At 48.2% G+C, this 12,312-nt stretch overlaps 1 protein-coding gene across 1 annotated transcript in view; it reads right to left on the bottom strand.

Moving 5' to 3' along the window:
* The window catches only part of LOC119384815 (autophagy-related protein 16-1), a 225,949-nt gene extending 215,334 nt beyond the window's left edge, over positions 1-10,615 (bottom strand). Inside the window, exons 1-2 of the mRNA XM_037652509.2 lie at positions 10,518-10,615; positions 6,187-6,351 (exon numbers count right to left, since the gene is read on the bottom strand). Of these exons, the coding sequence (XP_037508437.1) occupies positions 6,187-6,351; positions 10,518-10,615 (263 nt within the window). The remainder of the gene's footprint in view (positions 1-6,186; positions 6,352-10,517) is intronic.
* Between the last annotated feature and the right edge of the window lie 1,697 nt (positions 10,616-12,312).

Here is a 12,312-nt window from a genome sequence, read left to right as displayed (position 1 = left end):
CTGAAGAATTAACAACATTCATAACGCCGTTCGGACGTTATTGCTACCGTCGACTGCCATTCGGGATAACGTCCGCCCCCAAATACTTTGAGCGCCAAATGAGTTACATTCTCAAGGGTCAAGAAGGCGTTGTAGACATGATCGACGACATTTTGGTTTTTGGCCGCAACCGTGCAGAACATGACAGCCGGCTCTAATCAGTGCTGGCTCGACTGAGAAACGCCGGGCTGACCCTGAACAAGTCGAAATGTCAATTCGGCGTCACAAGCGTCAAGTTCCTCGGCGTAGTTATCTGCGGCAGCGGTATTTCGCTGGACCCAGACAAGCTTGCTGCTGTCAAGAGCATCGAACCTCCTGTCGACGTCGGTGGCGTCCGCAGACTATTGGGCATGGTAAACCACGTGGGACGGTTCTTACCCCATCTGTCAGAGGTGACGGCACCCATTCGAGGACTGCTCAACAAAAGAAGTGACTGGGCATGGGGACTGGCCCAGCAGGTCGCCTTCCAAAAGTTGAAAGACATGATGTCGTCCAACATCTGCATGGCTAACTGCCACCCACTGTACCCGACCATCGTATCCGCAGATTCCAGTTCGTTTGGCTTAGGTGCCGTTTTGCTACAAGACCAACCGAGCGGAGAGCGCAGAGCCGTGGCCTACGCATCACGCTCCCTCACACCAACAGAGCAAAGGTACAGCCAAACGGAAAAGGAGGCCTTGGCAGCTGCATGGGCTGTCAAGAGGTTTGACGAGTATGTCAGGGGCTTAAACTTCACCATCGAGACAGATCACTTACCGCTCACGTCCTTGCTTGGTTCCATGGATGTCGATGCTTTACCACCAAGGATCCAAAGGATTCGACTGAAACTCATGAGGTACCAGTACACGGTATCGTACGTTCCAGGGAAGCTGCTGGCAATGGCTGATACCCTCTCAAGAACCCCCGTCACATCAGCGTCTCCAGCAGAAGGAAACCAAGTGGAGTTGTACGTCAGTGAGGTCGTCGGCAACATCGCGGAAGGCGCACCAGTTCGTCAGCACCAGTTGATGGATGGCGAGTGCGTTACCCTCGTGAAGTACTGCAGGCAAGGTTGGCCTCAGAAAAACAAAGTGCCATCAAACCTCTCGAAGTATTGGAGGTACCAAGGGGAGCTGACAGTGTGCAATGGACTGCTCCTTAAAGGAGGACGTCTGTTGATTCCGGAGGCTCTGCAGAAGGATGTCTTGGATTCACTTCACGAGGGTCATCAGGGTGTGAACCGATGCAAGGCACGTGCGCGTGATGCTGTTTGGTGGCCTCATGTAGGCAAACATATCGTGTCTATGGTGGAATCATGTGAACGTTGTGCAACTACCAGGGTCCAGCGTGCCGAGCCTCTCCTGCCAACATCTTCAATGGAGTACCCATGGCAACAAGTGGGTGCAGATTTGTTCCACTTGGAGGGACAAAATTTTCTGCTGCTCGTGGACTACTATTCACGCTATCCAGAGGTTATCACGCTACGCAACACTTCCAGCCAAGCGGTGATATTGGCTATCAAGAGTGTCATGGCTCGATTCGGCATACCAGAAGTGCTTCGAAGTGATAATGGCCCCAGTTCTCGTCACACGAGTTCTCAAGTTTTGCCCAGAGCTATGGGTTTAGACACATCACTAGCAGTCCTGGTTATCCTCAATCGAATGGTGCGGTGGAACGGGCTGTTAAAGGGACCCTCTAACACTTTTCCAGACCTCATTGTTTTACATTTTTTACTTTCGGGTTGCGTAGACTGAAGGCTGAAGAGATTAGTGCAGCAAGAACGGCAGTGATAGGGGCACGCAGTCCGAAGTTATTCAGCCTAGAGCACTCAAAATACAATAAAATGGAGGCCTACCCTCAACTCGATTTTCGTGGGCTCACGTGACCACGTTTCACTCACCCTGTGACGTTTGATGGTGCCCAATGAAATAAACTGAAAGATCCTACGTATGGGAAGCTTGCATGCAATGTTGCCTGTTTTTCTAACGTAATGATGAGGCCATTGCGATAGTAACAAACAATGTGGTACACTAAGATTGAACTGCACGTGCGAAACGAGGCAGATCGCGAACGCCTCTATTATGTTTTGTAATTTTAGTCATCTTTCTTGTTGCGACGGCGTCTATATCAACACTCTTGAATTTTTTTCCCTTCAGTTTCTTGAAACAACGGCGCCTGGAGCGTCCCCAGCGCGTTTCCTCTGCGCCGTGGCGTTGGGCGCATTCTTTGCTGGCGCTGCAGTTTTAAAGCTCAAAAAGTCTAAGATTGTTCGTCTAGTTGGTGTTCAGTGAAAAAAGCGTGCTAAAGAAAAACTAAACCCAATAATAACCCCTTTTGTGATGCAACGCCGTTATAACTTATAACGTTACACTTGTCCAATCAAAGCCCAGCGCTCATCTTCGTCATTTCCGCCCGCAATAGTTCTGGAGAGCGCCACTACACGTTGATGCGGTCGGCAGCGATGTAGGCGCTTCAAAAAAAGTGTTGGAGGGCCCCTTTAAGACTGTGAAGGATCTTTTCCGCAAGAGCAATGAACCGCTTCCTGGCACTGCTGGCGTATCGTGACACGCCAGGGGTCACAGGGTACAGCCCGTCCCAACTTCTCATGGGGCGACGGTTACGGACACGCATTCCCAGGGACCCGGTCAAGCTGTCACCGGACCTACGACGACCACACGTCGTCTTCCAAAAGGACGCCGCGGCTAAGGAAAGGCAAACTCGGGACTTCAACCGTCGGCATGGGGCGAGAGAGCTCCGGGACCTCTCTTCAGGAGACGAAGTGTGGGTAACTGATGCGGAGTGCCAAGCCCAAGTTCTTAGCCGGGGCCAGCGTCCTCGATCCTACATTGTGGAAACTCCCAGCGGAGTTATACAACGAAACCGACGGCATCTCGTGCCTTATTCTCCAGATCTCAGTGCGTCATCCCCAGGCTCCCTTCCGAGCCCGGGCCCAAACCAGGAGCACAGACTCAGCCAGGAGGAACCATCACATGGCCAGCACGATACGAGTACCGGCGCAGACCCTGACAGCATACCCCACAAGGTTACCAGGTCCGGGAGGCGTGTGGTCCCACCCAAAAAACTGAATTTGTAGTTCTTGGAAAGGGAGATGTAGTGTTGTTGTATTTTGTTATATTAATCCTAGGTGGCGTCACTTACCCTAACACACTAACAGACGCGCCGTCTGTTAGTGTGTTAGGGTAAGAGGGTTACGGGTGTATATATATAGTATCAATGCACCGCCCGTCTTGAAGGAGCACGAAGGAACGCGAGGGAGTGGGGGTGGGGGTGGGGGGTCGCTCGAGCAGCAACTGTGGACTTTGACTTTAAGGCGTGGTCACAATCGCTGGCACGCGCGCTATCTCGGCTGGCATCACAGACGGCTCGTATACCCTCCGAAGTGCTGTGATCTCAACACTTCTCTCCTTTGAGCAGCCGTATTCTCTTACACCAGCGTTCTGTAGTTACGTGAGATCGGATCTATAAGTGTCAGTTAGCTGCCAGCCTTACTTCGCATAATATTACAATTTGATGCTATCGCATTCATTGCTTCACTTGCGGTGAAACTGATTTTTTTGTAGATCTGCTTATTTAGCTTTTCGAGCTTCCTGTAGGTCAGTGTTTATAAGGAGGACATCACAATAAGCGGCTTCAGCTCCACCGCGCGGTTGGCGTAGCGTCAAACCTACTGCACGCTTTGAAAAGGCGAGAACAAAGGCGCGCTACCGTTGTTCACTGGCCCCTCGTGCGGGACCGCCTTCGAGAGCATGGCACGGGCGCCAAGATACCTTGCCGCATTGACTATCTCATAAAGCTATCTCGTACTGACTATCGCGTACAGTACTGCGAGCATAGCACCGTTGTAAGCGTACTGCACGCTTTTATTGGGGAACGACACAAAGGCGCTTCGAATCAGCCCGCTGCTGGCTTCAGCATGAGAAACCGCCAGAGCATCACAGAGACGCACCGCATGCAGGAAGCTAGTTGTCGCCGCGTTGATGCAACAAGGGTGATGCCTCTCCCGTGCACGGTATGGGTCGTAACGGTACAAGCACTCCCACAGTAAACGCGCGTAGGTGACCACACGCAGAAGCGTCGACGCGAAAACCATTGCGACCTGAGGAACACGCTATGCAAAACGAAGAACCTGAGAGCCATTCCCGCTACGCATGCCACTTGGTAGCGCCTGAAGAGACAGCCTAGCGAGAAGCAGCAGCACGCTCGGGGCACAGCAGAACATTTTTGTGGCACCACGCATATTTACAACAACCCAGAGGAGGTTATGGCAGCATCATGAGAGCCCTAATTAGAAAGGTGCATAGAAGCACGGTTGGGCGCGTCTATGCATTTTGCGAACGTCTCATTTTGGTATCCCAGGCGCTGCTATAGGCGCAACTTGGAAAATCATGTCAACTAAGCCTTTTTTCCCAACGACGCTGACGTGGGCATCGAAATTCTGGCTTTCGAGGCTGTTTTGGAGCAGTTCGGCGCAATTTTTGCAATTTTCATGCTTTTGGAGCAGCTTGGCACAGGAAAACGGAATTGTATCAAAAATGCACAATATGCACAGCTGTCTCACCCCTGCATTCGCAAGTTTGACCAACAGAGGCATCGAAGCAGTGCTCTCAGTGAAACAGTGTCATGATAAACAGCCACTGCATGGCCACTGCTTCCGTACTGACCGCAACCTACGTCGCTACTGATGCTTGTGACCTTGCGGCTTCAACCAAGCATAGTGCACTGTGATGCTCGGTGCTCGTGTTTGTGAAGGAAAGCAAAGCCTCATTATCAATGATCGAAGGTGAGGCATCTGGCTGCTAAATGCTGCACAGGCGCGTTTCATTTCGCATTTCTATTAGCAGCAATGAATATCTCTTGACCAATCAGAGCCTGCCTGCGTTTGTGATCTGTAATGTCGCAAACGTTTATTTCTATGGCACTTCAACAATAACGCCAAAGATGGAACCAAGAAAGAAGACACACACGATGACTTTCATGGTCCCGTCTTTTGCGCTGCTGTTCAAGTACCATGCATTTCAGCCAACTCGCCCAGTCTGCCATACTACTTCAGTCTATTTCGAAGGGCATCTATCTTTGTCACTACTGTCTCACTAACTAAAGCTTTGCAAGTAGGAAGGATGGCGTGACTGTGATTGTAACAGGACAATCTCAAATGTAAGCTCTTCTTTAGTGTCCCTTTCAGGTGTCATGCACATACTGATAATGTATACTCTAGGCCACTACAGAAGCAAGAAAAAGAACTGCAAGTAGGCACGCAAAGCATTTATACATTCAATACTTGATTATGCCAGTGCTGCCTGGAGTTGGAAAGTACAGGCAAATGAACTAGGAAGAATATAATGGCTCACAGCTCACTTTGTTTGTTCAAAATATAGAAAGGGCAACTCAGTTACATCGATGTTAGAAATTGGGATTAGGAGATTCTCAACACATGCACGGACTTAACAGCAAATTTAAGGTTGATTTTTCAATTGATGGAAGGCAATCACATAAAAAAATGACTACCTGGGAAACGAAGCGAGGGTAAACTATACACGAGCACTCCAGCATTACCAGTATTATTTTACTCAAACGAATATATACCGGTACTCTTTTTTCCCCCGATGTACTTGAAGCATTGGACAGGTTACCGAATGATGTAGAAAACACACATCCTGTTAATCAACTTATGAACTTAATTGATTAATATTTATGTGATTTATTGCAATCAATAACCCAAGCATTAGCAGTTGTTATTTGGCTAGTTGTCTGTCTATAACATGGTTTTTATATATTTGTGCAAGTCTAAGGTGCGAATGCCAGATACTCAGCATAAGTGAAACTTGTCATGGATAGAAGACGTTGTCCCTCCCTGTAACAACCCTCACGAGAGCATTTCTTAATAAATAACTAAATAAATAAGTAAAAACATCATTTGCTAGAGGCCAGTCGTACTCACGATGTTTAGTAATAATTGCTAATAGAGTACAAGCTGACATGGCACTAGCATTAAAATGATCGACTCGGGCCTACTATGGCCAGCACCACATCTAGTGGTCACCAAAGATTTAATCAAGTGGCTGGTGCCCCCCCAAAGCTAATAGTAGCCAATCTCAAGGGTGCCTGAAACGCATCTTGTTTTGAATTTGGCAGGCATGTAAGACACACCTGGACTCAGTGTTCATTTGGAGCTGCAAGTTTTCCTGCTGCAAGCGTTCCTTCTGCACGGTCAGCTGCACATTGCTTGCACGAAGAGAGTCCACACGCTCGAAAAGCTGTGTGCCTGCGCAGCAAGAAGACTTGTTTATTGAATTGGCCAGCTGTAATAAAACTCTTCAGATTGCACATATATAGAGCAGCATCCATGTAAAATATGTACAAACATGTAGCCCAAGCAAGCAAAAACAGACATTTCTGATTGACACACACATTGGAAAATGAATTACGATGCAATGTTATACCTGTGTCGTGTGCCTTGCAGTTTCACCAAGCAGTTTCACTGGTACTTCTCAGTGATAAGCAATTTAAATTTAGCTAAATTTCACTGCAGTTCGCCAGAGACCTTCGAGGGGCATCACATAGCTCAGCAGTGTATTGCAGGTGCCAGTCCATGTTTCATCTAGTCTGTCATTAATACTGCTACATTTTGTCCTGAGATGGCAGTATTTTTAAATAAATAAGACAAGCTTGTTCTTTATTAAATAAATTTGTTGCTAAGTCAGTTGGCTAAGGAAATAATGTTATGAACATTTCTATGAAAACGTGGCTGTTAATAAAACTCCTAATCTACCCTTCATTCTAACTTTAAGTAAAACACCCGGTTTTATTTGTCATTTCTTGCAGCATGTCAGCAAAGATATGAAACTAGCCGCATTCCTCATCAGCATTATCTTGGAAGACAGAGACAGCCTTGGAAGTATTACAGTGACGTTCTTCTTTATTGTTATTTCTTTACATTTACCAGTGGTGGTCCAAACAATTTAGAATTTGGAGCAATTCTTGGTGCCAGAAAAAGGCTGTTTTGGAGCATATTTTGAGCAAAAGGAACTGTGTTTTCGAGAAGCTATGGAGCTGGAATAATTGTGTTATGGAGCAGGTTTGGAGCAGACAAAACAGTAAGTCTCTAACACCTTGGTACACATTCCTACTAGTGCGCCAACAAGAAATTCTGCTCTCAACGCAGACAAGAGCAACACTTAGAGATCAATCGGAGGCACTGCACACAAAAGAATGTCAAAAATAAATTTAGTTGCGAGTTCAGCGTGGTGTCCTTTTCTTCTTTCTGTCTGTGTTTAACCCGTTGCGCTGTCAATTATTTTACAATGAACATCCACCAACTCGCCCAACTCGCGATTCTGCTTAAGAATGTCATATGCTGGCTTTACAGCACTATGCAACATGTGCATTTTGCTGAAGTATTAGCGACAAGGCAAGCATTACACAAACAGTTTTCACTAGCAACAGCTGTCAAAACATCATTCTACGAGGAAAAATCAACCTACCCAAAAAACAAGTAAGCAACCAATTTAAAGAGGCTTCTGTGAGGAATTGCCTGCTTGCACAGTACATTCTGCCATCAGCCCAGCATATTATATGGCTCATGCCCCACTGCACTCAATAATTATTAACTATTAGGCACACAACTAATCGCAGAACGTAGACCCTAAATGTGGCAGCAAGCGCACGTGCTAGTGATGAACATGGACATAGTGAAAATTTCAGCACACTACTGGGAAACGAAAGACAACATACAAAGAATCACAAGGGGCAAAAAAAGCACGAACGAGCGTTTCCTGGTAGCGCGCTGAAAATTTCACTTTGTACAACCAACTGAATGTTACCCAGGCTCTTCGAACACGAACAATAAACTATACATCGCGGCTCTGCCGCCACTATTGTAAAGCTTCAGCGTAATACATTTACTATTAGTCAGCTGCCAGCTCGCAAAAAGAATCCCGTGCTACGTGACGCTAGCAGGCAGAAAAAGTGTTCCACACTCGCTGTCATGGCTACGAGCAGTGCTGATTAACACTCCCAGGTTTAAATGCACAGATATACCTGATAAGGTGGACAAGAAGATGGCCGTCGTCATAGCTCAAATGGTAGAACATCGAACATGTCATTCGAAGGTTGCAGGTTCAGACCTTGCCGCTGGCAAGTTATCTTTTCATCCACTTTAATTTCTTCTCATTTATATCACAACTGCTACAAATAACATCCCCTATAGGGAACCCAAGCTCAAGTTTACGGCGCAACGGCAGCACCTCGCTGCGGCTCTGGAGAGAAGCTCTGGCGCAACTGGGTGTGCAAGCGTAGCCGACTCAGCCTGTCTGTCGGCAGCGGGAACACGCGCACGCGCTAGTTGCTCAGTCGGTGCAGGGAAATGGGGTGCTGTGCCGACAGCTTGGCACGCTGAACCGAGAGGCTTGCTGTGCAAAGCTGCATTTCCACGTTGGCAGAAGCGACCCCGCGGAAGCACAAGCGAGGTCCGAAGTATTGCGGTGTCGTGGCCTGCCAGAACATTGCAGACAATACCAAGGCACGCGATTCACGTGTGAAACTGTATCGGTTCCCCTGCATGTCGCGTGAGAAATAAAGGCGGCAAACGTGGATAGCTGACAGCGTTGTCTCGCCTTCTATTTTGGCTGTCTGAGCTCATCACTTCTGTTCGTTTTGACTACCTGAATCGGTACGTAACGCGGCGCATGCACACATCGACTACAGTAATGATTACTCGCCCGCTTCTCGCAATGTGAAAGTCCAGTTAGGGTAGTAGGTGAAACAACCTTGTGTTTTGATTCCCCGTGTCCGTGAGACCTACCCATCGTTACTGAACGTTCACACTCGCATTATACCGTTAGCGTTGCGCGGTTGGTTGAATTCAACTGAACTCAGCACATTGTCAGAAGTTCGGCGCCTGCAATTCACGCGACGGAAAGGCTGCTTTATCACGCCAGAACAGACGTCTGTGCATTTTCAGCAAGCTTTGACATCGTTCTGCAGGTTTGTTTTGTTTTTGTCACTTTATTAGGGTGATATATATTTAGGCTGCTAAATATAACTGGCACTTAATACATGCTTTGCAATTGCAACCTTGAAGTAACCACCTTCCGACTTAGTGCAATTTTCGAGCCGCATTCGTGCAGCAGGTTTTATACGCCTGTCATGTCGATATCCTTATAAAAAGAGACTGCAAGCATGACATAAGAGCCGAAAAAACTAGGCAAGCAGTTCATCTCACTTCACAGTGGTTAAAGCTCAGCTGGCTGACTCGCGTCTTAATCGGCGGGTGATTCTCCAGCGGCACGGAGGACTTGACTCTAACTTTCTCAGGAAACAATGCCATGGCCATATAATTTCTTTTTTTCGCACGCCGCAAACGTTTGTTCACGAAAGTACACGGCTGCTACTGTAAGCAGCCTCGTCTCGTGTTTATGTTGCTTTCTTGTGTCCCCGTAATTTTCGCGCTACTTGCTCTACGATGAATGCCATATCAAAACAACAATCATATGATTCGTAGTCCACACCACAGAACATCGATAGTGTGTAAGGCTTCATTTCAGAGTGCACGTGGACCATTACGTATCTTTAACACGACGGAGTGAGACTTACCTCGAGGTATACGTCCTACACGGTGTAATTGCGACTTAGGAAATGCATTTCGCTTTGAGTTGGGCATCATTGTCGCCGATCGTCTGGTCTTCACCGTAAACATTATTGACGAGCCTTTCTCCTTTTATCAAGTTCACTCATGGGAAGTGCCAGTCAAGCTTGAAGACCTTTTTGAAGCCGCACTGTAGGCAGTACCTAATGAGGTGCCGCAAGTGCACCACGAGAGCTCTGCATGTGCACGGAAGCGAGCAGCAGCGCGTTGGAGAGAAGGGAAAACGCGCATTGCTTGCACCCAGTTTGTATTTTTATGCCAGAGATGGCACTGCCTGTCAAGAGCAGCAGCGCCACTAAGCGATGCTTGGGAAGCCTATACTTACCTTGGCTTGATTGTCTGTTAGTTCTCATTAATGGAGAAGAGTAGGGTTTCTGCATTGACAGATGCATGATGCCTCACGTGACGGGCAAATAGATTGACGGCTGAGCACAGTGGTTCACCTTAGTCAAAAGTGTCGCTCAGCGCACACGAGGACAAACAATTGTTGGAAAATGCGGCGACGCTGTCACCTATGCGAGCTGGCTCGCGGATGACGTTGTTAACCGTTTACGCTCATGACAACAGCAAGCGTGTGAATACCAGCACCATGTGGCCTAGGTAGGAGGCTCCAGTGTGGCAATTTGGGCACTCAACTGCACTACAGAGAAAGGAAGGCCAGCGAGCAGGGACAACACAATGCAGGGGTCCCTAAGCACTTGCTCCGTATGTTTTGAACAGCTGAGAACACCCGAAACTAGCTAGGTTCACATTCGAGCAGTTAGCACCATAGGAGGCCCCAAAGACGAGATCTCTCTCAGTGACCAAAAGCAAAGAGCCGCTAAGGCGAGCCTACCTCGTAATGTCTGCTTCGTCCGCATCGAAGGAGATCAAGTCCGTCACCACGTGATCCAGCAGAAACGAGAGCCTCAAGGGGGTCTGCTCTGATGCCATGCCTAGACCACGTTGGGTGCCAGTTAAGCGGAGACAGATTTGCATCAGGCTTACCCTACGAGTGCAACCGGGAAGGGACGCATCGTTGCTCCACCGCTGCCACGCACAAAGATGCTTCGGCCGAGTCAGCCGACTCTTCGAAATGGCGCAGAAAAAGCCTTGAGGCAGGTTGTCAACAACTCCAGGTTTTTAAGCTACGATGCAGCACAGTGTAACAATCACGGCATCACGGGCCGTATAGGGTAACTCCGAAAGACTGATCGAATACGCTTGGCGGTGGTGCTATCAACTACCACGCACGGGAATCACTGAATGTGCGAATGTGAAGTTGCCTGCAAAGGCAGTGTGTAATGTTCTTGTTGCAGGCATGCAAGCATCTCTCCTGCAGCAACCAAGCACCAGACAGAAGCGAGCTCAGGTGGAGAGGGGGCCCAGGTGCTGTCACCGGTGGCCAATGAGGGCAGGCATGGCACAGTGATGTAAGCTGTCGTGCGACGACAGGACGTCTGAACGCTGAAGAGAGGGAAGCATGGCTCGCACCGGGCAATGAGGTCTGGCATCGTAGCCTTAACCACCACGTTGCCACTTAATGGCAGTTTAGCCACGCAGGGCCAGCACAACGCTGGGGAATGAGGCACCAAAGGGTAGGGCGCTTTCAATTCCCACAATGTTCATTTTCGTAGCGCAAAAAAGGACACAACAAAAGGAAAGAGGCTACAAGACAAGGCTGACTGCGAGATCAGAGCTTGTCTTGTAGCTTCTCTTTTTTTGTCCCATCCTTTTTTGAGCTGTAAAAACTGAAGGTGACCCCAAATTCAGCAACTTCACCCCTGCAGCTGAGCTCCAAGCTGGTGCAGATAGTAATGACAACATCATAGTCTCCATTTCCCTTTTGTTGCGCTTGTGCCAACAGACTACTATTTCACAGCTGCTCCATGCCTGCAATGAACGTGTGGAAACTGTGGAAGCCTCAAGAAAGTTGTCACGACAATAACGATGATGGCACTGTCATCGGGCAGCACATTCAGCAGGTGAAAGGACATGAATAGATGATGCAGGCAGCATGAAAGTGCATCACAGTTTTGTGTGCTCACTTGGTTGAGTTCATTTAACACATTTCGTATGCTAGGCGGCGTTAGGTGCACCTGGCAGCTTGTCATTCTTGCAGCTCTCCCAAACCGAAACCGAGACTGGCCGGTCCGGTAACAAACAGACTGTAATTAATTATCTGTGGTGCGCTTCAGCAAGCGATGTGCCGTATTATGACTGACAGGCCCATAGCAACGATTGCAACACAAAAACACCAGACCAAACTTCGTGTCCGTGCCCCTTTAACGTGCACTAAATTTGCTTAGTACACGAGCCTCTAGCATTTTGCCTCATGCAACCACCATGGCTGGGATCAAACCAGCACCTTTGAGGTCACCAGCCAAGGACTATAACCACTGAGTCAAATATCATCGCACTAAGATCGCACGCACTTATCGCACAAACTTGGCGATAAGTGCGTGAGTGTCCCGTCCATTGCCCTGATGTCCCGTGCTTGATGTACATGTCCCGTGCGCATGACCACCGCAAGTGATGTGGGCTGATAACACTGTTTTTAGGTTTTTTTGCAAATAAGTGCTTTGCAATCTTTTTTGTCCACGTGCCGTTTCTTTATATTCTGTCTCGTTTCGGAAATAAACTTCAGTTGT

The sequence above is a fragment of the Rhipicephalus sanguineus genome, chromosome 3 (genome assembly GCF_013339695.2).
Source record: "Rhipicephalus sanguineus isolate Rsan-2018 chromosome 3, BIME_Rsan_1.4, whole genome shotgun sequence".
NCBI lineage: Eukaryota > Metazoa > Arthropoda > Arachnida > Ixodida > Ixodidae > Rhipicephalus > Rhipicephalus sanguineus.
This window is presented reverse-complemented; position numbering and strand designations above follow the sequence as displayed.